At 37.2% G+C, this 25,362-nt stretch overlaps 1 protein-coding gene across 1 annotated transcript in view; it reads left to right on the forward strand.

Annotated features, from left to right (window-relative positions):
• The window catches only part of ADAMTS19 (ADAM metallopeptidase with thrombospondin type 1 motif 19), a 152,749-nt gene that overhangs the window by 104,713 nt on the left and 22,674 nt on the right, over positions 1 to 25,362 (forward strand). Inside the window, exons 12-21 of the mRNA XM_052778193.1 lie at positions 575 to 705; positions 2,300 to 2,469; positions 5,567 to 5,694; positions 6,927 to 7,047; positions 9,095 to 9,175; positions 16,545 to 16,702; positions 17,531 to 17,684; positions 19,726 to 19,861; positions 22,153 to 22,357; positions 24,274 to 24,426. Of these exons, the coding sequence (XP_052634153.1) occupies positions 575 to 705; positions 2,300 to 2,469; positions 5,567 to 5,694; positions 6,927 to 7,047; positions 9,095 to 9,175; positions 16,545 to 16,702; positions 17,531 to 17,684; positions 19,726 to 19,861; positions 22,153 to 22,357; positions 24,274 to 24,426 (1,437 nt within the window). The remainder of the gene's footprint in view (positions 1 to 574; positions 706 to 2,299; positions 2,470 to 5,566; positions 5,695 to 6,926; positions 7,048 to 9,094; positions 9,176 to 16,544; positions 16,703 to 17,530; positions 17,685 to 19,725; positions 19,862 to 22,152; positions 22,358 to 24,273; positions 24,427 to 25,362) is intronic.

Here is a 25,362-nt window from a genome sequence, read left to right on the forward strand (position 1 = left end):
AAGTTGTGAATAAAATCTCATTTTCTCTATTACCTGTAATATATCCTTCTATTGAAATTGTCACAGGATAATCAGTGACAATGCAGTTCCTGCTAGTTATGTGGAAACTGTAATAGTGAACCAAACAAGTCCTGAGAACAGCCCTGAACACTGTGCTATGATCATCCATACAGTTCATCTGGAGGATGATCTCTGCAGTGGGTTTGGGCTGGACCCAAAAGCGCTTTCCTAGGCACTGCCCAGGCTCAAATGAAGGGGCCAGCATGGTCTGGGGACCATTTCCAGCAGGCTGTTACAGGAGGCATCCTTTATTGGGAATGAACTTGTGCTCAAGCTTGTGGACAAGAGTTGCACCTGCTTCTTGGCCATTGCACCAGAGAAAAGTCTCTGGTTGTTGTATTTACTAGGATAGAAAAAAAAGCAATGATGAACAATAGGAATAAATATATCTGACACATATGAAAATGATGTATTGAACAAAATGTTTTTGTTGTGCTTCCTGTGTGCTTGTGAAGCAGTGAATTGTTTTGCATATGTCTTGATTTATTTACCTAAGAGCTCAATTTTCACCTAGTGGTGTAAGGCTGGCGAGTGTGTCAATCGGACCTCTTTTGCGGAGCATATGGAGGGGGAGTGGAGCGCATGGAGCACTTGCAGCCGTACTTGCAACACTGGAATCAGCAGTCGACAACGCAAATGCCCTGGGTAAAAAAAAGTTCAGGTTTCCATTGCTGTTCATCAGAATTTCTGAACAGAATTTAAATCTTATGAGTACAGAAACCCATTAAGATATAGTTCATCCTATACGTAAGCAATTCATTTTTATGAATACTGAAAAACACTTAGGAGAATAGGTATTTCAAGTTTTTTATTACATGCTAACACTATTTTTCCTCTTTTCTGCTTCTGTCAAAAGCTTAGATAATATTAATGGGAGAATACAGCTTTCTTTTTAAGCTTCATCTGAAGAAGAAACAGAAGATTAAATTCATGATTTTTGACTTGCAGAGCATCAGTGTGTAATTCTAGTCCTTCAGTTTTTTGCTGGAGAAAATTGACCTCCATCTCATTTGGAGAGACAAGGAGTTGCAACTTTTACAAAGACACCTTTCTACCAGTTTCACAGACATTGAGATAGAATATCTGGAAACAATATTTAGATTCAGTATCTTGTGAAAATGAAAACCTTGTGCCACTGGGGATAAAGGGAGTTTTACCATTGACTTGAATGGAGTCTGTTTCACCATATCTCAGCTAAAAGATGCTTTCCTCTTAATTACTCAGTACTATTTCTCTCTTTTGTGGGTCATTCATACACCAAGAGAAAAAGAATAAATAAGCAGAGAAGTGGGAACAGAGTAGAGCTGAGTAATGAAGACAAGTGTAGAGAAGACTAGACTAGAACAGAGTAGAGTAGGGTAGAATAGGGCAAACCAGGGCAGGGCAGGGCAGGGTAGGGTAGATGATTCCAGAAAATAATAGAACAAAAGGGGGAAATGAAGAAAGATGAAAGACAATATAACAGATTTGGGGCAAAAAATGATGACAGGAAAGACAGAGGGATTAAAAAAGAGAAGTTTGCATAAAGAAATATGAGGAAAACTTGGATATGGCTATACAAAAGCATGGTAGTTTAACAGAAGCCTTAGATATGCAGAATGCTTTCATATTTCCTGCCATCTAAACACCACTTCCAGCTGTATGCCTAAAAGCTATTTCTAGAATTTAGGGATGTCTTAATTTCACTTTCATTCATTCATTTTTCCAGGCAAGGTTCCAAATAATTAGCTCAAGTTTCTGGAGTTCACTGTTCTTTTGCATTTGTTCATTAGGACCTGCAAGCACAACTGGAGTGACCAAAAAGAAACAAAGCATATTGTCTGAACTTCACAACACCACACTTGTAATAAAGGAGAGGTAGAAAATCTGCAGGTGTTAGTTCCTTTCAGTGGCACTTTTGGCTCAGTCCAGCTAGAGAAAAATCACCTGAACTGTATGAAAACTGCAGTTGATGTTCTCCTTACTGAAAGCTCCTACTAGTCCTAGTGCTTCTTTGGGGCGAAGTGTAAATTATGGTATAGCACCCACGACTCTTTATATGTAATGTAACCAGTACAAACAGAAGGCAAACGTGCTTTGTTCTGTGACTTTGATTTTTTGTGGGTGATTTGTTAATGTTACACATCAACAAATAATCTGCTATTTAAATTGAATTTATGTATAGCGTAAGTAAACTGTGATGTAAGTTTGACAAAACATTGCCAACAATAAAGCATAATATTTATGCCATCTTTTCTAGTTCAGGCCTTGAAGGAGAGTGTCACGGTCCCATGATGCAGTATAGAGTATGCGAAAATCCTTCTTGTCCTGCTGGTGTCCCTGCCTTCAGGGACTGGCAGTGCCAGGCTTTCAGTGTCAGATCTTCGTATCAGAAGCATGTGCACCAGTGGCAGGCTGTCATCGATGATGGTAAGTATAAACCATGTCCCATGTTCTTAACATCTGCTCATACGGCTTATAGCTTGTTGGTATTGTTGTTGACTAAAAAAGATATGGTAAAAACTATAGCAAACAAAGAAACCCCAAGCCCAAGATTTTTGGTAAGTCATTTTTATTTCATAGACAAGATCTGGTGGTATTTTCACACACTCTGGAATCTTTTGTCTTACATTCCTGTTGAATTTGTCCTTCTTGGTATGTAATGACTACATTTGAACTGAAATTCAATATCAGTTTGGTCCTATTTAATCAGAAATGTAATATGAAGTGACTCAGAAGTACAGCTTTCTAGAGGAATGCTACATCATTAAGCATGCTTATATCAGTTATACTTCTACCTACAAAGTCAAAAAGACACTACGGATAATGTAAGCTTCTATTTTTTGAGGAAGGAGAGAGCACTTTTAGCTTAACACTGGAGTATTTCATATACCAGTGTTTGATTTTGGCAGAAATCTGTATGTAACGCATACTGCAAACTTAGATTTCTATGAATCCTAACAGCTACTGCATGTGAAGTCCTAGCATACTGCATGCATGCTTCAGTGTAACATACTTACTTAGATACCATATCATTAGGAGCGTGCTCAAGTAGGAGTATAGTAATGTTGAACTTACAGTATCTGCAAAAATAATGTTGGTGTAAAATATCAGCAACTGGAAAACAAAACATTCTAAACAAGTTCTTGCTAGGAATGTGAACAACAGCTGCCATTCCACTGAATTTTCTGTAAATTGTTATGATGTAATTTATTTAATTGAAAAAAAAAAAGAAAACAAGAAAACAACAGAAAGACTTCAGTTATGAAAACAGTTAATTTGAGAAAGTAACAAAATCATAGCAACTGGTGATAAAGAAGATCCTGGAATGACACAGGAGTACTGTAAGTATGTGTTACCACATTTTAAGTAGTTTGTTGTTGCCATTTGTATTTAACTCTTCAAACAAAATATCAGAAACCATTAGGAAGCATAGATTTTGAGAGAACTACATTGCTGAATCCTGAAAAATGTGAAGTTATTATCAAGAACTTATTTTAACATATGCCTAGCTAAACAAGGCGGGGTGGGGGTGCGGTTTCTAAGCCTTTTCTCAAGGTGCCAAAGTGAAAACTTGTGAGACTGTTTTCATTAGGTTTCTATGTTAGCTCATTTCATTGTAAGGAGAACTCTCTCCAGTTATTTTATAGGTACTTATCTAGTGAATTAGTTTTGGTTTGTTTTGCTAAATTTCATTTTAACACATGAACACATGATTTGTATCCTAAGGGAACAAAAGATTTCAGCCTGACTTTGAATAATTCAGTAACCTGATGAAAAATCTTGACACTATCCTGTCCCATGTTAAGGAGTATGGATGGTTGCTTTTATCTAACTTTGTTCTGAGAGATCCTGTTGTCTTGAGGTGTCCCTCAGGAGACACAAATGTGGACACCAGCTGAAGAGTTCCAGTATTACAGAAATACATGGTTCCCAGATCCTTAATTATTTGCACTCTTAGCCTTTAGTAGACACTAATTGTGCACCATGTCCAAAATAGTTCCTTTATTTGAATGAGGTCTCCTATAGTCTGTTGAAATTGTCCACTGTTTTTGAGTTACTGTCTCTTTTGAGTTCAGTGTCCTTAAAATAATGGTTAGGTTGTTAATCTTGTATTCCTTTAAAAAATGCTGATACATGCTTCAAGCTCCCTGGGAACTTTGGGATTACTATTTAAGGAGTATAACAGGAATGCAGAGGGCACAAACTCAGGCAGAGACTCATGCTTCTCAGCTGGAGATGGCTTGTGTCTGACTGGCTTCACATGTTGGCAAAAGAGATCACATCTGTTTGCACTAGTCCCCTAGAGATACCCAGAGGCTGTGTCAATTTTAGTAAATTAAACGTGCCCAGACCACTCTCTGATGTGTAAGTCAGCTGGCAGAGAAGTCCTGTGTCCGTATTCTTCAACTCTTTTGCACTCTAAAAAGGATGGTGACATCCAAACTGCTTTTTGGAAATGGTCCTTTGCAGATGGCAATTTCCAGTCTAGACCGAGCTAGTGCTAGTTAGCACATGCAAAAAAATGTGGCATAGACTGTTTTACAGTTCAGCCGTATAGACAGTAGAATTCCAGTGCCCGAATGTTTCCTGGAACTGTTTAATTTACTAATAAAAATGCACTCCGGGAATCTAGAAGTGAGTATGAAGTCAGAGTGGCATAGATTGTGTCCAAGTGAAATCAGTTTCAAGTTCAGAATTGACTTTATCCTTTCAAAAATCTGCAACAGATTTAGGAAGAAATTCTGAGTCAGTACACTTGCGAATAAAGATATGAAAAAATCATGTCATTTTGTGCTCAGTTGACCACTGAGAGAAGACTTAGTTTATTTTATTTGGTATTACTTTGGCAGTGGTGAAGCAAACTTCATTATTTATAAATTATGTCTATTAGGAATACATGGATACATAGGATATGATTATTTTTTTATTCTCTTTCAAAATTTGAAATGATTTGCAGAATGTTTTAAAAATGTAGTAGAAAAATGCCTGACCTTGGTAAAGATGCTAGAAAGAATGTGTTCAGTTTTTTGTCTTTCTTTTTTAATGTGGACTTTGTAAAGCCATATATTTTTCTTCCCAGGGTGTCTCAGTTACTTAATTTTTTTTCTCTTTGACCTGCATAGTTAGAAAATCTGGAAGGTGTTAAGTTTCTTTTTTAATGAATATTTATGATCTGCCAAAAATATAGTAGAATGAAAGTATAGATTACCACCCAAATATTCCAACAGCTGTAATGTGCATATTCTTAATTGCAACAATGAACACGACATGAGTACCATGTAGGCCAAGTTTATAGTACCAGTATGCTCTAGCAGGAAAAAGAACTTGAGTTTTTTCAAACAGCTGAGAAAAGGATCAAAATCTTTTTGTTTTCACTGTATCTAAGATAACTTGTTATGCTAATGTAGATTCATTCCACTCAGATAAGCAAATATGTTTTAAAAATAATGTTGATATTAATTCTGTATTTGTTAAGTGACCTTTTACCAGTTTGGTGGTTTTTTTCCATCAATTGCTACTACAGAAAAGCCATGTGCCTTATTCTGTTCACCGGCTGGAAAGGATCAACCTGTGCTTCTAACAGAAAAGGTGATGGATGGGACTTCTTGTGGCCAGCATGGTTTAGATGTCTGTGCAGATGGTAGATGCCAGGTATGAATTACTTGTTTCGAACCTGGATACACAGGCACACGTATGCAAGCGCATACGTTTGTTGTGCATATGTGTGATTTCTCTGATAGCATGTTGCAGTATGCATGACTAAGACTGAATGGCTCTTTTTGTGTCATATAAAAATATTTGAAGGTAATTTCACTCAGTGCAACACAGTATGTGAAACAGCTGAAGGGTTAGCTTGGGGAATAAGTATCTGTGATGATAAGGATGTTTATGACAAACTGCTGCAGGTACTTATATCTTGTAGATGTGCCATTTAGGATACACAGCTCTTTGAATGTTTATATTGTAATCAGTATTTTGAAATCATTATTGTTGTTTTAGGTAGAAGAACTCTAATAAAAATTTTGTGCATAAAGTGAAGTAACAATCTTAAAGTGCTTGGAAATGAGTGGCTCCTTGATAGACCATGGTTTCTGTTCTTAAAAGAATCCTTTCTTTTCTTTCTAACCTAGCTTTTATCTTTGTTATTTCTCAAACAGTCTTGAAGTTTAATTGATTTTATCAGATGCATTTATACAGTGCATGAGATTACCCTGTGATGACTTCTGTAGACTTTAAAAGGCTTTTATTTCATATCAAGCCAGCACATGGTATTAACTGTATTCCTGTTGTCAAGCTACCACTGATATTTATTGATAGAAATGTGTCTAACATAGTAATGTGGAGGTGCTTGCATAAACAATTTGTTTGAAACTGGATGCTTTTTAGCAAAACACAAATACAATTTATATTTACATATTCCAGGTGTGTTCATGTCCTGTTGAGAATAAGACATTAGGCTGACATTAGGCAGCACTTTACCATTGTGGCTGTGGCAAAGAACCTCCCATATTTTGTGTAGAAAGTAGTAGAGTTGCAGAGGTTGAAGTCGCTGAGCAGGAGGGCCTGTGGGCTGAGTGTTGCACAATGGCTCAGAAATGCCAGAGGTCTCAGGGGGAAGTGGGAATGCCATTGTGTTCCTCTTGGAGAGCCGCTGGTAGAGTTGGCCAACCATATAGGAAGAGAATGCAACAGTCTACATAAAATCATAGAAAAAATTACTATAGAAAGGATCTCTGCACATGAACTAGTGCAACCCTCATTCTGAGCAGACCTAGATCACGTTGGTTAAGGCATCTTGCAAAAGGGTGAGATGCCCACTACTAAAGGCAGCTTTATGAAAAACATGGCCTGTGTCTCAATAGCTTTATTTTCTTCTCCCACAGAAATTTGGCTGTGATGGCATATTAGGATCTCTGGCTCGTGAAGATCATTGTGGTGTATGCAATGGTAATGGAAAGTCATGCAAAGTTATTAAAGGTGATTTTAACCATACCAGAGGAGCAGGTAAGTCTGTTTATTTCAGATACTCAGGAAACCAGTAGCTGTTTGATTACTTTGAGCACTGGGACTTTAAAAAGCTATACTTCTTAAAATAATGCAGTTCCTCACAAGAACTTCAGATCTACTTTTTTTTAAAATAATAAGACATTTAAGATAAGAATGCATGAGTATTTTTAAATTTAGTTTTGCCAAATTATTGCAAATTGTTTCAATTATAAAATTAAGGAATTATCTAGTTTATCTTCTATTAAGACACACATTATTTCATAGAAGAGGCTGATTTTTAAAAAACCTGTGAAGTAAAATTTATATTTTCTGTACATAAATGAACTATAAATTCTTATAGTGTTTAGATTCATTTAGTGTTCTTCAAAATAAATATAAAAATGATGATCTGTTACCTAGAGTAACATCATTAAACCAAGCCAGGCAGTGGGAGCACATAAAGCTGAATGTATGAAGTCGTCTTATATTTTTTCATTATTCAATTTTTTATGCTAATAACGTATCATAAAAAGCAAATAGATTTTCTGATGCAGAATGAACGTGAGATTTTCAAACACTGCTGTGATCTGTTCTTTGAATGAGGATAATTGACTGGCTCCAGCATAATAGTGCAACAGAGTAGAGGATTAAAATCCTGATCATGTGCACCATGCACCATGTATACCTTCTCTCCAAGACAAGTCTTTTCTTTGAAACAGCATTTGGCCAACTGTTTTCAGCATTTGTTTGCCATTACACCTTCAGTTTCTTGAGTAGAAAATGTGCAGAATTTCAAGACAGTAAGTAAATCACATTAAAAAACCCCTGTAATTAGAAGCAGACAGTATATCTACAAAAAATCAAGGTCTTCAATGCATTATAGTCTGAAGTATAGTACTTAAAAAAAAAAAACAGTTAGGCATAGCCTTCAGATGTTTATGTCTGGCCCTCTCTTAAGCTGAAGGTAATGCAGAGCAGGGATCCCAAACCATGGATGAGTCTGGAGGAGTACAAGATCAAAAACTACAAAGAAGGTGGCTGCTGATAGAAATTACAATGTGTCAGCTCTCTTTTATAGCTAATGTGAATATCCGCACGCTTTCAAATTTATTCAGGGTTCTGTGTCAATCCATAATATTGTGGTATTGCCCTCTAAACAACTGCGTAAGTTACTTCCTTTTCAAGAAGCTGGACTGTCAGCAATACTTAGAAAGTGTTATTAGCTCTTAAGGAAATTAAAGATAAATAATGCTGCTTTGCAGCAGTTTGATTTTCATGTTTCAGGATTATTGAAAAGGTGTTGTAAATGCTCAGTATTTTGTTACAGAACATTACATAGCTACACAGAATAAAAACTCGGTTTACTGTCTACTTTTTGAAGTTCACCTGGATAATCTAAAACATGTTTTTATTTATTTATAAAATTCTTGTTTGCACAGTGTTTTTCACCTGCGTTGCCTTTTCACCCCTTTTCACTTAAAGCAAATGGCTCAACAGCATGTCTTAGTCCCACACTCTAAGGAAGCAATTGTAATGTAAAGCAAATAACTAATAACTAGACTTCAAAACTAAAGCCATTCATGACAGGGTTTTAATGTGTTAAAGCAAGAAGAGGGAGATGGAGTGCAAAATAAAAAAAAACAAAACAAAACAAAACAAAAAGCAAACAGTGGGAGGATGTATGGTTTTTAGTGCCATATCATTTGTCTCTACACACTGAGTGAAATTGGAATTCTTTTATGGTCGTCTGGTGGTGGTGATGACACTAAACTACTTGGCCAGAGACAACTTTATCTGCTCCAGCCCCAACCTGCCCAGCCTCACTAGTTCTTGTTATGTTTTACTTTGCTATACTCTTAATTGTATATCATGGTATATATATTACACATAATGCACAGTTTCATAGCTTGTTTCAGCATTTTGCAAGAACCCTCAAACCATTGCTATATAAATTATAACTTGTTACATTTGAAAAGCGGAATAAGGGAGAAGAAATGAAAAAACGTACAAGATGTACTTTTCTATGCTTTTGTATTTAACTCGGGACATCTGGTCTCGTGCCTAGGTTATGTGGAAGCTTTGGTGATACCTGCAGGAGCAAGGAGAATCAAAGTTGTGGAAGAAAAACCAGCTCACAGTTATTTAGGTAAATGTCATATGTTTTAGTGTTCATGCCCTGTTTTGGTCAGCACTGAACAGTGCTAGCTAAACATGCTTTTGTGATTAAACAAAACTCTGAGTGGAAAAAAAAAATCTGTGAAAAATACATCTAAAGAAATATTGTAGAAATAACAAAATAAAAGAATGGTTATAGCACCATATAGGTTTTATTCTGAACTTTTGTCTCATTTTGTTTAGAGAATGTTTCAAAGAATCTATTTAGATGATTTAAGAAAAATTCTGCATACTTTAAGATTTTCAGTTTTTCATATGGAAAGTGCTAAAGAAAATACTTCACATTAAAACTAGTGAAAATAGTTTTATGCTGAAACATGGAATAATTTGTGCTTGGACAACAAAAAAACCCACACTGACCAACACATAGCAAATCACTAACAAGGTCAAACAAAAATTCTAAAATGAGACTAAGAAAGCAGAAAATTATTTCTTTGCATTATTTTGAATTGTCTGAATGTTTTAATGGACAAATTTAATCACGATTAATTTTTTTTTTTTTCCTTAGCTTTTCCATTTCTATGAAACTGTCTTTCATTGAAAAAAAAGTTACTCTCTTTTAATGCTTCCTAAAGCTGTTGTGTAGGAGAGTATAATTTGTTACTATTATTGTTACAGGGTTTAAGTGAATATCTGAAATATTGTAATTGGCATTGTTCCATGCACTGCTTGAGTTTAAATTGAGAGAGACTTAGTCTAAGAAATAGAACACTGAAATGAAAAATTCCCTGGTTTGATCACTATTCTTAGTTCTGCTCACAAGTAATATCTACATTTTAAGAAGCTTTTTACCTGACTGTTTTCAGTACTTCAGTTGAGAAAATGTTGAAGATGGTGAATCTTTATTATGACAGCTTAAGTTATCAATGGGTGTCTCTTGGTTTATCATGGGGTCTACCCCTGCCCTGTTAAGATATCACAGTAGATTTAGAGATCTGGATTATTTCATTGTTCCCCAGTGGACCGTTGACATGCAAATGTTAAGAGTGTCAAATCAATAACTGAAGTTTCATTGACATATTTTGTAAATTCTGCAAGTTTTTTTTTTTTCCCCTCTGTGTGTACTGTGTTAACATATGTGGACAACAGAAATACTATTGTTTTTTATTTTTTAAATAATGCAAAAATAAGTATTGGGATTGTATGTAGGGAAATTAATTCCTTTTTCATGAGTAGCAAACTGATTCATCCCTTACCTTACAAAAGAAAAGAAGAATGTAATGCTTTTTATGCCCATGAAATAATGTCAGTCATGCTGGTTATTTTTGAAACGTGCTTATTATCTCTTAATTGCTTGTCATTTTAATTTTACTTTTCTTAATTTCACTAATGTCGGTCTGAATGAGGATCAGCCAATATTTCACTGCAATATTTTTTGTTAAGCCTTTATGGGGAACCAGGAACAGGTCTGTTACAGTATTTTGAATTAAAACCCGAGTTGTTGCACCTTTTTTTCTTTTTTTACTAGCAGAAGGTATTTAAACTTTCTTCACTTACAGGAGGTTTATTCTGAAAGCATAAAAATCTGAATTGGAAAGGAGTAACATTTTGAATAGGAACGTTTTCATAGGAGTAATATAGTGAAAGTTTGGGGGAGAAGGCATAAATCTTTCATCTTAGAAACAATATTCTTCAAAATACTGTGATTAAAAATGTGAAATGTAATACAGATTAAATTCTCTCATGTTTCTGATTTGTTTTCTATCTTATAGTTCTGTATGCTAATTTTATGTTGCATAGTACTTCGCGCTCTGCATTTCTGTACTTGAGTCAATACAGGCCAACACTTTCTATTTTGCTAATTGTCATATACACATTTTAGGATTAAGGTTTTTAAATAATATAGCTCATTATACAATTAATAATTGTATAATTAGAGATATAGCTGTAAACACAATTTAATCCCCTGTACTCTAAGAGCTGTGGCTTACAAAGTAGAAGCTAATTTAAACTGAGGGAAGATTTCATCCCTGTTGTACAGCACAGGTCAAATACAGAGAAAGTCAAAATGAAATGCCCTTCTCTGGATTTACCTGGTGGTCAGAAAGCAGAGTCACTATGATCTGGAAGTTGCGATGATGTTGCCAAAGTGATCAGTAAAACTACAGCCCGCATCAGTAGCATCACTGGGTGATTGTGCTGTTGAAGCAAATCTTCAGAGGAGTTCTACCTGAACGCCTCGGATATCTTCTTTATTTGAGGTATATCAACATGCACCACAGTAACAGGAGCTCTGGCATCCTAGGAGAAAGGTAAGGTATAGCTTGCAACTGCATTTACTGAATCAATTGATCTGTCGAGGTCTCTCCTGTCTCTTCTCCCCTGGAGGGAGGCAGGAGCAGGGATATAGCCAAACATTAGGTATTCCTCTGTACTGAACTTACATGAGAAAATGCATAAGAGATTGTGATTTTTCTTTCATCAGTATTCAGGAATAGGAATTATTTATAGCAGTATAGAGGAGGGGGTAGTGTTTATTTAATTTGAGAATATTTCACAACGCATATAACTTCCTAATTTTGGAATTAGTATTCATTGTTTTAAGAACTAATTTTGAGATTTATTTTTAAAGAATAAACTAGCAGTGATAACCCTGTCTGTTTATAACCATGTTGACATGAGGCTTGGTTCATTGTCTGTTACTTTAAGAATATTATTGTAAGCACAGCTATAAAAAGCTGTTTCAAGCCTTACCTAGATTTCTGTGGTCTAATATAATGCCTTTTCTGTCACTAAATTTTCGTTTATATTTCGCAGGTGTTAAAAGTTTTTTCAAAAAAAGTTGTTAATGTAGGATACAAAAAGGAAGATTACAGTATTTTTCTATAAGAAATACACTAGGCTTTGAGATTAGAGAGTTCATTCATATGACACTCGTATAATGGCATGACAGGTCCAGGCCCCATAATGAATTAATAAGGTTGGTTAATGGTATATAGCTGTACAAATGACTTACAATCTAAAACTTGAAATTTTTCTGTGCTCATTGGAAATGAGAGTAATCATTTGTTTTCAGCTGAACTGAAGTGGATTAACTGTATCATTATTCTCAAATATGTGTTCAGGCTGCTTCAGGGTTATAGAGCCTTTGGACCTGCAATTTAACACTGCATGACATTGTAATTGCCAATTCTCTTATAGGTATCAAGTCCATAGGTGTGTTGTGTTGTCTGATTTCCTTTATGAAATGTTTCCTAGTGAAAAAAAAAGCACGTTGTACCACATTTTGGGGGAGAAGGGTGTGGGAAAGCAGCTGGGGTCTGACAAATAGTACAGAATTTTGAATGCCTCATTTCTGACCATGCTAGTAGTTTTAAAATATCTTGGACTAAATCCTTAAGACTGTGTAATTTCTAATTTCAAGGGAAGCCAGCTGAGGACCTGGTCCCATAGCAGAGACCAGAGTCCACTGAGACTAAACATGCTTTCCTTTCCTATGTAGAGGGCCATAGAAGATGGTTAATAACTAAACCCTTTTGAAACTGTTTTACGTCAAGATGAAACAAATGCCCTCTATGTAAAAAATGGATTGACTTCACAGAGCTGTCTTTGAAAAACAACGGTGAACAGGTTGAGAGCTTATGGGTAAAAATTAGGGGCCAAGCCAACAAAGGAAACTTCATGGTTGGTGTTTACTACAGGCTGCCCAACCAAGGGGAGCCTGTTGATGAAGCGTTCTTACTTCAGCTACAGGATGCATCACACTTTGCAGGCTGTGGTCCTTCTTGAGGACTTCAATAACCCAGTATCTGCTGTCTCTAGGAGACTCTTGGAGTGCATCGAGGATAATTTCTTAATCCAGGTGATAGATAGCCCGACCAGAGAAACAGCATTACTGGAGCTTGTTGGTTGCTTACCAACACAGATGAACTATTTAGAGAGGTCAGGACTGGCGGCTGCCGAGGCTGCAGTGATCATGCCCTGGTGGAACGCCTGGTCTTGAGGGATATGGGCCAGGTGAAGACTAAAGCCAGCACTCTGAATGTTGGGAGACCAAGCTTGCAGTTGTTTAAGGAATCAGTGGATAGGACCCCCTGAGAAACTGCCCTCAGGGATAAAGGAGCAGAACAGAGCTTGCAGCTCTTTAAGGATATTTTTCCTAGATTGCAAGAGCTCACAATTCCCACATGCAAGAAATGAGGCGAGGAAGGCAGAAGACCAGCACGGCTGAGTAAGGACCTCCTGGTCAAACTAAAGTGTAAGAAGGAAATGCATAGGCAGGAGAAACAGGGACATATATCCTGTGAAGAATATAGGGATGCTGCTCAGATGAGTAGGGGTGGGATCAGGAAAGCTAGGGCACAGTTGGAGCTGAATTGGGCAAGGAATGTGAAGAATAATGAGGGCTTCTACAGGTATGTTAGTCAGAAAAGGAAAATTAAAGAAAACATACACACACACTCATACTTACACACACACACACAAACATACACCCTGATAAATAAGACAGGAGAGCTAATGACAACGAACATGGAGAAGGCTGAGGTACTTAACAGTTTTTTTCCGCAGTTTCGGTGGTAAACACTTCCCACATCTCTCAAGGCCCTGAATGTCAAGGCAGGGACTGGTGGAATGAAGTCCCTCCCATCATAGATCAGGTTCGAGACCACTTGAGGAACCTGAACATACTCAAGTATATGGGACTCGATGGGATGCATCCCAGGGTCCTGAGGGAACTGGCTGATGTAGCTGCTAAGCCACTCTCAAACATATTTGAAAAGTCACGGCGGTCAGGTGAAGTCCCCATGGACTGGAGAAAAGGGAATATTGCACCATTTTTAGAAGGGTAATAAGGAGGGCCCTGGGAACTACCAACCAGTCAGCCTTACCTCAGCTGAAATTTTCAAGAAGTTACTCAAATCTCAAGTCTTAATGTTCTTAAGATGGCTTGAAGGGAACGGATGATAACCTGAATGGAAGTGAAACAGTGACTTCCTTGACAAAAGGTATCAGTGAAGGTACTTTCATTTAGAATTGAATTTCAGATATTTTTTGTATTTTCTTGAGAAAAATAAGGGTCCATCAAAATGACATTGTTTTGGTACTTTTCTGGAGAGTATGACTAAATTTTGCACAGAGCAAAAGGCAAAATTCACAATTCACAAAGATGTCAACTTCCCTCTTGTTTTGGTACAAAACCTCTCTGTAAAGTGTGGCAATTTCAACTTAAGCAAAAATTTCAAAGTTAATACAGTGGTGTACTGTTTTACAGTTTCCCATAGAAAACAACAAAAGGATTAGTAGGTACAGATTTACCAAGTGGAGGATGAGGACCAGGGCACTGTTGCTCCCCACTGAGCACTGGGAGATGCAGTAGCTGAACTGTGAAATGTTGCATCTCTATGGCTGTGTAGCCTCCCACACCTCATTAGAATTGGAAGAGTGTATATCCCTAGTACAGTAATTAAAAGATACATTGCACTATCACGATCACTTAATTGTCATTGTGATGATGGCCATTTTATGCTCTGCAGAGGTACACTTGTAATTAGCTCCCTTGTTTTAGCACTGAAATTTTGGTATTGGTTAAACTTGCAGTAGGTTTTCCCAGTCTGAGTTTTCTTTGTCTTTTTAGTTGTAGATGTATTGCTCGATTTGTTTTATAGTCTGAGAGAGGATACACTTGTGTGCTGAATTTTCTTCATGTATTGCATTACTTCGTACAGGAAATCCTCCTCTATCAAAAGCTAAGCAGAGTGGGAGTACATCTGTGGTGTAGAATAAAATTCAGTGAGCTTGCTTACAATATGGGGTGTGACAGAGTCAAGAACAGAAGCTGGACTGCCTGAATCCAAGCCTACATTTTAGGCTTGAGGATTCCCTTTCTTTCTTCATTTAACCCCAGTGGCTCAAGTAAGGAATCTGAAAGCAGAAAATGCAAGATCTGGCGTATTTTTATATTCTGGGGCTGGGATTCCAGTCCCCTGCACATGTCTGCATGCCGTGGCACTCACATTCATTTTAAGACAAGACAAAATGATGGAAGGTCTGCTGCTCTCCAGGGAGAGGATGCTGCTCCATCTGAGCAGCATGACCCGGCTGGACCTCGGCACTTTCGAGTACATTAGTTTTGTTTCTCCACTGGGAAGAGGATTGGCCCCTACAGTTTAAACACTAACTAGAACTTAATTACCATTAATAACAGAATGTTTAAATCTAAAATACCAATTTTTAATTCTTGTAAAATCACTGGTTATGTTTAGTACAGGGCTGTTCTACAGCATTAATGGATTTTATAGTCTTAACACTTATTACACAGTGCTGCAGTGGTACACATCAGTGGTGTCTTACGCAGTTGTATTTCTGCCAGTCCATAGACCTGTTGCCATTGTTTCCCATAGAAACAAAACATAACAGTATAAATATGAATAGGAGAGAAGATGATTACAGGAGTGACTCACATTAACTTACCACTTTAAAAAAGAAACTTTGGACAAGGCTTAAACTGTTGAGGTCCTCTTACAACAGTCTGATGCCAAACATGCAATTTCAATGAAGAGGAATGTGTAAAACTTCTTGTCCAGAAGGTGACTTCAAGTATATTCTACTTCATATGATTATTCAGACCTGATCTGAACAAAATAAAATGAAGTAAAATAAAATAAAATTACAAGTCCTTCACAGAAGAATCTATTCAGTTTACTACAGAAAATTAATGTAAAATCTTGTGTTCTCAAGGTATGAAATATATCTTACCTGACTTGATGCTTTTGAATATATGTTAGGCCAACAAGAGGAATGATTCATCCAAAAAGAACAAGCTTTTCCTATTTGTTAGAAGCATCAAATTATGTGGTGAAAGTGTATAAAATAAGTGTTTAGGTAGGATGACAGTAGTGTTGTCACATTCTAAGTTGGAGGAAAAAGGCAAACGTAGTTATTAGAGGGGAAAGAATTCTGAACTAGAATATTTTTTTAAGTTTTAACCTAATTCCACAAATCTTGAAGAGTGTCTTGTGAAAATTTTGTTTCCCATGCCTTTATGGATTATAGAAATGACCACCCTGGGAATAGAGAATGGTTGCCTTTGCTTTAAATTAATTCAGTGATCAAATTACGAATTATGCTGGAGCCTGTCAGTCTCTTCAGGCATTAAGACACTGATGTTAACTTCAAGTAATGTTAAACACACGTGGTTTTGCCAAGCATTCCTTCCAGAAAGTGTTTCTGAAGCATGTTCCAATTGAAGTTCACGTGTAGTAGGATCCATAAATATCTTTGCAAACAGAGTTAGGTGATTTCACCTACTTGTTAAATTATCCAAGCAGGATGTGAAAGGAGGCCCAAATCACTACAAAACAGACACCTTTTATATTGGTCTTTTTTCATGTATTTTGCAGCTCTTCGAGATGCTGGAAAACAGTCAATCAATAGTGACTGGAAGATAGAGCATTCAGGAACATTCAATATTGCCGGGACCACTGTCCATTATGTTCGGAGAGGTCTCTGGGAGAAAATATCAGCCAAAGGTCCCACAACATCACCTTTACATTTACTGGTATGACAATATGGATTGGTGGTTATTACCTGGTTCCTATCACATAGCATGGTAACTAATATTTTTTTCCAGGCTCCTGAAGACAATGAGATCTATGTAAGGTATACCTGCTTTTATATATATATACACACCTGCTTATGTATATAGATCTGTCAGCCCACTTCTGAAAAAAATGCATTTAAATCCAAGAATAATCTTTACGTTCTTGAGGCAGGATGGAAGGTCTCAGCATTCATACAAACGTCATAAAAAGCTGATGTGCCGCTTAAGGAGAGAGATTCGAATGAATATCAGATGGTTTTTGTCCTGGCTAACTGTAGCACAGCATAGTTTCAGGATTGCAATCACCAAGTTCTCCATGAAGTAGATTTTTGATGCATTTCAGTGTAGGGGAGGAGAAGTTGATAGCCACCAGAAAGAAAGAGGGAGAGATGATGAGGAAGTACTTCACAATTCAAAATCCTTCAAATGCAAGAAATTGTCTGGTATATCTAAAATAGTTTTAAATGTGACGCATCTAGGAAAGACCCGTGCATTTAAGGGCACTGAAATCATAGGACATAATCGTCCTCCACATTTCTGGTGAATTTTGTTTGCTTATTTCACATGGAGAGCTTTTCGATCTTTATGTTAAGTAAAATAATTTTCCCCATCGTCTTGATTAGGATACTCATTAATTTCTTCCACAAAATCCATCATGAGGGTTGAAAGGTTATAGAGCATTAAGTCATTTTGTTGTGCTTTTCAAGATTATCTCCTCGCAGTTCAGAGTTTGTCTTCTACAGTGTCTGTGTACATAGGTAGGTTTTCCTTTTCTGTATCTTGCAGGTGCTGCTTTTCCATGACCAGAGTTATGGTCTGCACTATGAGTACACAATCCCACTGGATCCTCTTCCTGAGAATCAGAGCTCTAAAGTACCGGAGCCTCTTTTCATGTGGACTCATTCTGGCTGGGAGGACTGTGATGCTGTATGTGGAGGAGGTAAAATAAAAGAAAAATGTACAAACACACACACATGTATATTAAAAATGTGTATGTATATACAATATGCATGTATATACAAAATACATATATATGTGTGTATACAATATGCATATATATGTATATACACTGTGTGTGTGTGTATATATATCTCAATTGAAACACATGGTGTATTAATATTTAAGACTCTGATGGTCAGAGTTGTATATTTAATAGTATTATATCCTCATGGCAGCATGTATGATTCCATGAATAGTGGACATACTTCAGTCTCATGCTTTCTGATTATATTAAAAGAATAGAGATAACTCTAGGAAAAGATCCAAACTAAATAAAGTTAGTAGAAAAAGATGGTAGTGAAGAAACAAAATCTAGATTAGCAAAGCAAATTCAGGACACAGTTTCCAAGAAGAAATACAAGTGCAAGAGCTAAAACAAGAATAGAAAGTTCATATGCATTCCACTCTGTATTTGGAACTATTGAAGATAAATGATCTGTAAAAGACATTTCAAACTACAGAAAAGCTGAACCCCAGTCTCAGATCAAATATGTACAGTTAGTAGCATGAGTTGAGGATCATCCAGAAACATATGGAACAAATATTACAACAGCAGATATTAGTATACTGATGTGATATTTTTCCTATGTTTATGTTTATAAACCATGAAAAATGTGAATGTGGAAGAACAAAATACGATTATGAAAACAAATATTGGAACATGAACAGTATTGCTGTAACAAAATCCTTTAAAACTGCTGTTTAGAAGGTGGTTATTCAAATAGATAACTGCACTGCAAAAACACTTCAGAGTTTTTTAATGAATGCAACCTATAGAGATCTGTTCATAATACCTTATGCTATTAGTCAGACTTACACTGTTAATACTATGTTGATTTTTGATACCTGTCTTTCCTGCTTACAACCTTGACAGTCAGGGCTGCTCTGATCAGCAGTTCTGAAAACTGCTGTGCACCTTGTGACTGAGTAAGAAGGCCTGGAAACGCTTTGTTTTCTCATAACAGCAGCATAAGGAACACGGTGTTCTAGCTCCACAGTGCTCACTCTGTGAAAAATCCTGGTGTCGTGATAGATTACTGTCGTTTCCATAAACATGCTTTTTGTGGTTTGGTAAGAAAGCTTCTTCCCTGAAGGTATTTTGTACATGGTGTTAGTAGCATCCTCTGTTTCTTAGTAGTGCATTCCTATTCACTTGGAATATTCATGCTTTTTACAGTTTCCTGAAGTATTTTTAGAATAATTTTAACGCTACCACAATCTGTCTTTATTGCCCCAAATATTTCTAAAGGTACCTATCATCTGGACAAGTCTTAAGCTGCAGTATGTCAGTAATTTATTCTACATTAATGCTTAAATAAATATTTAAGTGTTTTACTGCAATGTTTATTTATCGTATTTTTCTGTTGTAACTGGCCTTCATTTTATGTTATTGTCTAAAATAGCTGAGTTAATACAAAGTTCCATAAAAGGTATTATACTGCAAATGTTCTGAAATATAAGTGAAAGATTTTTCTTACTTTAGACAAAACCATTTTAACTGTTATTTTAGTTCTGAAACTGTTGATGAAGCCATGTGGTTTTGTGCATGTTTATATATGTAACTGGTCTGCAACCTCCTGTATGCAGAAAAGCTTTGTGTGGGAGAGAATATGAATACACAGATTCACATATGTAAATGCAGAAAGAATTGTCAAACATTTAAAATGCTGTATGTAATAGATTAGTTGCATGTGCTCTCACTACACAAGTGCCATGTAAAATGTCAGCTCCGGTCACACACATAATGCGCATTTATAACTCAGCTGCTCTATCCGCAGGCTCATTTCTGACCATTTGTGAACATTGCATGCTTAAGTCTGCCCCATTCCTGCACACACCCTGTTTGTCGGTAAAATCCCAGATAGAAACAGAGTGTTAAAATGTAACCATAAGGAACAAATGGTTATGAACCTATTTTCTACTAACTGAAGTTTTTAATTCAAGGATTGCTAGTTTTCTAAAACTGCTTTACTTTTTACTAGGTGAAAGAAAGACAACAGTCTCTTGCACAAAGATTATGAACAAGAATATCAGTCTTGTGGACAATAAGAAGTGCAAATATTTAACAAAACCTGAACCACAGGTCCGCAAGTGCAATGAGCAGCCATGCCAGACCAGGTAATAGTGACTTGGTTAACTAAAACTGCAATATGTAGATGTAAAAATCTTAGGAGCTAAGAGAGATGACTGCCTCTGGCAACAACTGTGCAGTAAACACATACATCCAAAAGGTTATAATGCAAAATGTAGGGAAAACAGAAACACTGGCTGTTATTTCTCCTGAGTTTTAATGAAAGAGAGCCCTTAAGCACCATGCCTAAATCAATTCCTACTCAATAAATCAGCTCATTACTTTCCTCAGGAAGTGTTCTCACAGACTGATGCATACTATGAAATTGAAATTTAAATGCTGTTTATATAAAGATGGATTTAATCCCATGCTTTTAATTAATGATATATTTTAGTGTTTCGTTCAATCAAAGCTTCGCTCCTTTAAAAGCTCTCAGTCAACTCTGGGTACACTACGCAACCTGAAGTATAGGGAGGCTTCCCCTCCCTTCTCTCCCCCCTCTCCCCCCATGCCTTTGTATGTGGATGAATAGGCAGAACTAGAGTCTGATGGTGGAATGTTGGAAGAAGCAGGAGGAGATTTTTTTCTCTGAATTTCACCCCAGGAGGCAGCTGCAGCATGCAGCCTGTGCCCTGCAGAGCCCACCCTATTTGGTGTCCCTGCAGCCGAACTGGCAGCCTGCTCCTTGCCCTGGCTGGCCAGGCTGGCACAGTGACTCATTTCAAAGATTGACATCCTGTTTCCATATGGCAGCTAAGAACTATGACTAAGGAAGTCCCCAAGTATTGTGTGGACTTCGTTAACATATCTGTCACCTTTCAAGGGAGGCAGGAGCAGCTGGCAATAGTTGGCTAGCATCCCCAGGAGTAAGAACTGGGGTAGGTCTATTGCAGTCATCTGGAGGAGAGGTAGATGGTGTTCTTAAAGAAAACAATGCAGAGTAAATAAAATGCAAATATTGTTGAAGAAAGTATGTAAAATGAACCAGAAGACATGGCTTTCTTGGAAAGGATGAAATACTGAAACTGATAAAATGCAAGATATGATACATTTTAAGTAAGACCACACCACTGAGTTTTGGACTTCCCCGGACTAGGGCATCACACTTTGGAGGGATTATTTGTATTTCATTATATACATACTTGAGCAGATCTTTATTTTATTGTATTAACATCACTGTGCACTTAATGGATAGAAATGTAATAGTCTGATCTTTTTCTGAAGCATTCTCAACTAGAAATTTTCAATGCTCTGTACTTTATCCAGCTTATTAAATGAAACATTTTAAATGTTGCTTATTGCTACTCAGAGATGCTGTGCTGAGAAATGTAGAAAGGTATCATGATCCTTAACATGCATCCAGTTTTTCATACTGTGTTAGTGATTTTTACAAAACAAATATTGTTAGCTTTCAACAGAAAAGTAACTAAAGCATATGCTTGCATAAGTCGTTGTTTGTTATTGGCACTTCAAGAAGTATCTTAAACTATTGCATTATCATGACAGGCTGTGATTTATAAATTGAGTCTCTGGAGTGATAATAAAAAATCCTTAGTTAAATGTTTTATTTTCTTACAACAAACGCGTGACAGAAGGTTGGAACAGATTCATTAAATCTCAGTTTCCTAAAAACTCTCCTTTGCAATCTAAGTCTCCTGGGATACATTTGTGTACTGCATCAGTGGCAGAGCTGTTTGATTTTTAAGGGCACATGGCCATAGTCTGGAGCTACAGAACATTTGGGGAAAACTATGTTCTATAACGATTGCTCTCCAGGTATGTGGGCTCTGCCAAGTTGCATCAGCCTTCCTTGCTGCTGCAATTTAAACTACACAGCCTGAGTTAGGCCCAAACCTGAAGAACGTGAAGAAGTCTGAGCTTCTAAACTTTCTCTGGAGCAATGAGCCTTTAACGCAGGGGTGATTCTGTCGTGCAACTGAGTATTTTCAAAGAATGCTGGACTTTACGTGCATGGCATGCACTTATCGTATAGATAATCATATAGACAGAGAATAACGGGCTGATCAGTGATCTGTCATCTTTAAAATGTGTGTGTATTTTGGAGCTTTTCTAATTGGAATTATAATGAGAGGAGACTACTCTGAAAACATAAGGACAATGGGCTGGAGAATGAAAAGATATGAACATTAACACCTCATTTAATGTAAAATATGTTAGATTAATAAGTAGTCCATTAACAAAGTGGAAGTTAAAAGGAGGCAGAAACTATGCAAGTATGTCTTGGGTGTGTGTACTGGTAAGCAAGAGAGTAAGATGATGTGATGGTACTTTTTCCTTCCTGATTTCTTGTTACTGCATTGCCTGTATTTCTTTGCAGATGGATGATGACAGAATGGACTCCATGTTCAAGGACATGTGGGAAAGGGACACAGAACAGACAAGTAGCCTGCACACAGCAGCTTAGAAATGGGACCCTGATCAGAGCTAGGGAGAGGGATTGCCTTGGGCCAAAGCCCGCTTCTGCACAGCGCTGTGAAGGCCAGGACTGCATGACTGTGTGGGAGGCGGGAGTCTGGTCTGAGGTGCTGCATTTATTTACACAAATAGTTCACAGTGATTATTTATGCCCTACTATTTTCTGGGAATAAGATTTTTTTCAACGGCAAGTGGCACAGCTCAGCCTAGTGATTTTCACGGTCCTCATGCAATGATTTGGCAAAGGGTTCAGGGACTAGGAAAACCAGGCGTGTAGAACTACTACATTTTACCTAGTTAATGTCCTGGAACAGTTTCTTTTGGCTGGTTTTCAAGCACATATAACCAAGTATGTCCTGACTGTAGTAGCTAGGGGTAAATGGAATTAAGGCCATCACTTATGAGCTACCAGACCTCGAGTTCAGAGTGGGAACATCTCTGACATACTTTTGTACCAAGAGATGTTGAACAGCAGATGGTTGCCGCTGTTCTGCTTCAGAGAGGCTATGAAGCTTTTCTATGCTTGCAAAGAAGGACATTTCCTTCCCTTCCTCTCTCTTCTCACCTCTTTTTCCAAGAACAGCACAAGCAGTGGGCAAAAGGACTTGTAAATAACACAGTTTTGCATATGTTGCATCCTGAAGCGTTGCTGTAGAATGTAATTATTCAGAAAGCTTTATTAATTTAAGATCTTCTAACGTGCATGTCCATTTGGCTTTCTTCTTCGAAGTTATACTACTTCTAAAAGTAATTGACTGTGGAGGAAGAAAGGGTTTGTTATCACTGCTATCTGGACAAGCTGAAGGCGTTATTTGGAGCTTCTCCCTCTATTGGCAGAGCAAAGGCAATTCTGATTGCCTCCCATACCAGAAGCTGTGCTATGGGTCCCTCCAGGTTCAAAATACAAATAGCAGCTTCTGAATGTGGGTGCAGTCCCTTCTTTGGGCTCCTCTGCTCAGCAGCACCCCTTGATCCCCAAGCAAGAAAGAGCTAAGACATAGGGAATGTTTTCAAAGATGAAAAGCAGATGCTAAGGTAGAGATAACAGAAGTAAATAGCAGCAGTTAATGGTTTGGTACACAGAGGTTTATAATGCAAGGGCTAGTTGTGAGAAGAATTATATTCACTTACAGAGGTGCAAGAAAGAAACGCAGATTGTTTAGTTGGTTTGTTTTACTCGAGAGATGAGAAATAAGTGAGCATGTTTTTGTTGGAAGCAATAAATATATTCTGAAGAGTGAGGTGTTTCCCATGGCCATTCCTACTATCACCATTATATTGGAAGCTAGCCATTACTGCTTCCTGCAGTTATAATCAGTTTGGCAAAGGAGAGTTTTCATCTGCAAGCAGTGGGATGATCAAAAGCGGTGATAATGTTTTGAGAAGGAAATGGCATAACTTTTGGCAGTGTAAGTGGGAATGGTGAAAAAAACCATAGATTAAGACCTTCTGTGCAACTTGAAGAGAGTTTTCACATGCTGTATATGCAGTGACTTTGAATTTTCAAATTTAGTCTGGATTCTTGCATAGTTTTAGAATATTTACTTTTCCGTTTTAACTTTTTTCCTTCCCAAAATAGGTCTATTAGGCACTAGCAGAATTTTTCTGAAGTTGCTTCATATCTTATTTTTATGAACATTTAGATTTTCTTTCATTGTATTTCCTTTCATTCGTAGAACAAAGATTGCCTAATATTTTCAGTATAACATTTTGCATTCACTTCATCATAAGTTTTTCAGATGTTTTCATATCCGAAAACCTAGCTTTTCCTTAAGCAAATAATTTTTGAGCTAATTATATATTTTTAGCTGAAAATGCAACAATTCTCATTCTGCCCTATACAGAATTTTTGTTCTTTTGTTAGTTTTTAACAAATCCAGTGTCTATGCAATTGAAAATTGGAAGTTGGGAAAGCACTGAAGTCTTGAAATATTTATGTTAGCCTAGCAGAGGTCATTAGAAGGGGATAAAATGGGCTAACTATGACTTTTGTAGAAACCTGAAAAACATCTTTTTCCCGCAGTGCTCTGTAAAGTGTGGTAAGGGAGTACGGCATCGGACTGTGAGGTGCACCAATCCCCGCAAGAAATGTGTTTTGTCCACAAGACCTAAAGAAGCAGAGGACTGTGAGGACTATTCCAAATGCTACGTCTGGAGAATGGGAGACTGGTCTAAGGTGAGGCATCGTTGATACTAGTGCTTCACAGCATAATACATTTTGCAAGCTGAATTATTTGTAAAAATTGCTTTTAACAGAAGTGTAGGAGTCTCCCAGCTGGGGGAACAATAAGGCTATGAAAAAACCCCAACCCAAAACATGTAGTCACTGAGACCACAGTAGAAATAAAAATGAGAAATATGAAGAAAGTGTGAGATGAATCTTCAATATCATGCAAATCTGGTATAAATTTACTGTTGTCAGTAGGCAGGCAAACAACTCCAGAAACTGCAGCTCGCTCCAACCTCACAGTTTGCACACTTGATTTGTGTTTCCAACGTTACACCCTCCGGCCTTATAAGGAAGCACCTTTAGCCTATTAAATTTCTACATAGACCATTTAATATCTAGGAAGCATCTGTTACTGTCTATTCTGAACACCTGACGTAGCTGTCAATACATTATTTCCTTGGCATATGGGTTTTGTTTTCAGTGAGGTACATAAGCATAGGCCAAACTATGACAGAAAATATTGGTTAGATCTGTGATTGAATGTGTTGTTGGACTGGGACCTTGAACATCTGATACAGTTTTGAATAGCCAGAACATGCTGCAATACTGAAATTGAACCTTCTCGGGGTTTTCTCTTGCCATATCACAGACCACACTTTAGCAGAGAGATTGTAATCTTTTTTTTTCCCTTGCTTCTTGTCATAACTTTGCACACAACACTTCTACTTTCAATGCCTAGCATTACTGCAGCAGTTTTTAACTTGCTTGTATGGAGAAGTATTTAATGTATTTTTAGTTGTCTTTCATGTGATGTAACAGCTGGAAACAAGGACTATAGCCAACAGTGTATGGCTAGCCAGCCTTCCAAGAATTAGGTGCAAGTACTCTGTGGGCAACTAGTGTTTCATAGAATTCTGCTTGGGAGCTCCCATTTTATGACGA

This window comes from Harpia harpyja, chromosome Z (assembly GCF_026419915.1).
Source record: "Harpia harpyja isolate bHarHar1 chromosome Z, bHarHar1 primary haplotype, whole genome shotgun sequence".
Classification (NCBI taxonomy): Eukaryota; Metazoa; Chordata; class Aves; order Accipitriformes; family Accipitridae; genus Harpia; species Harpia harpyja.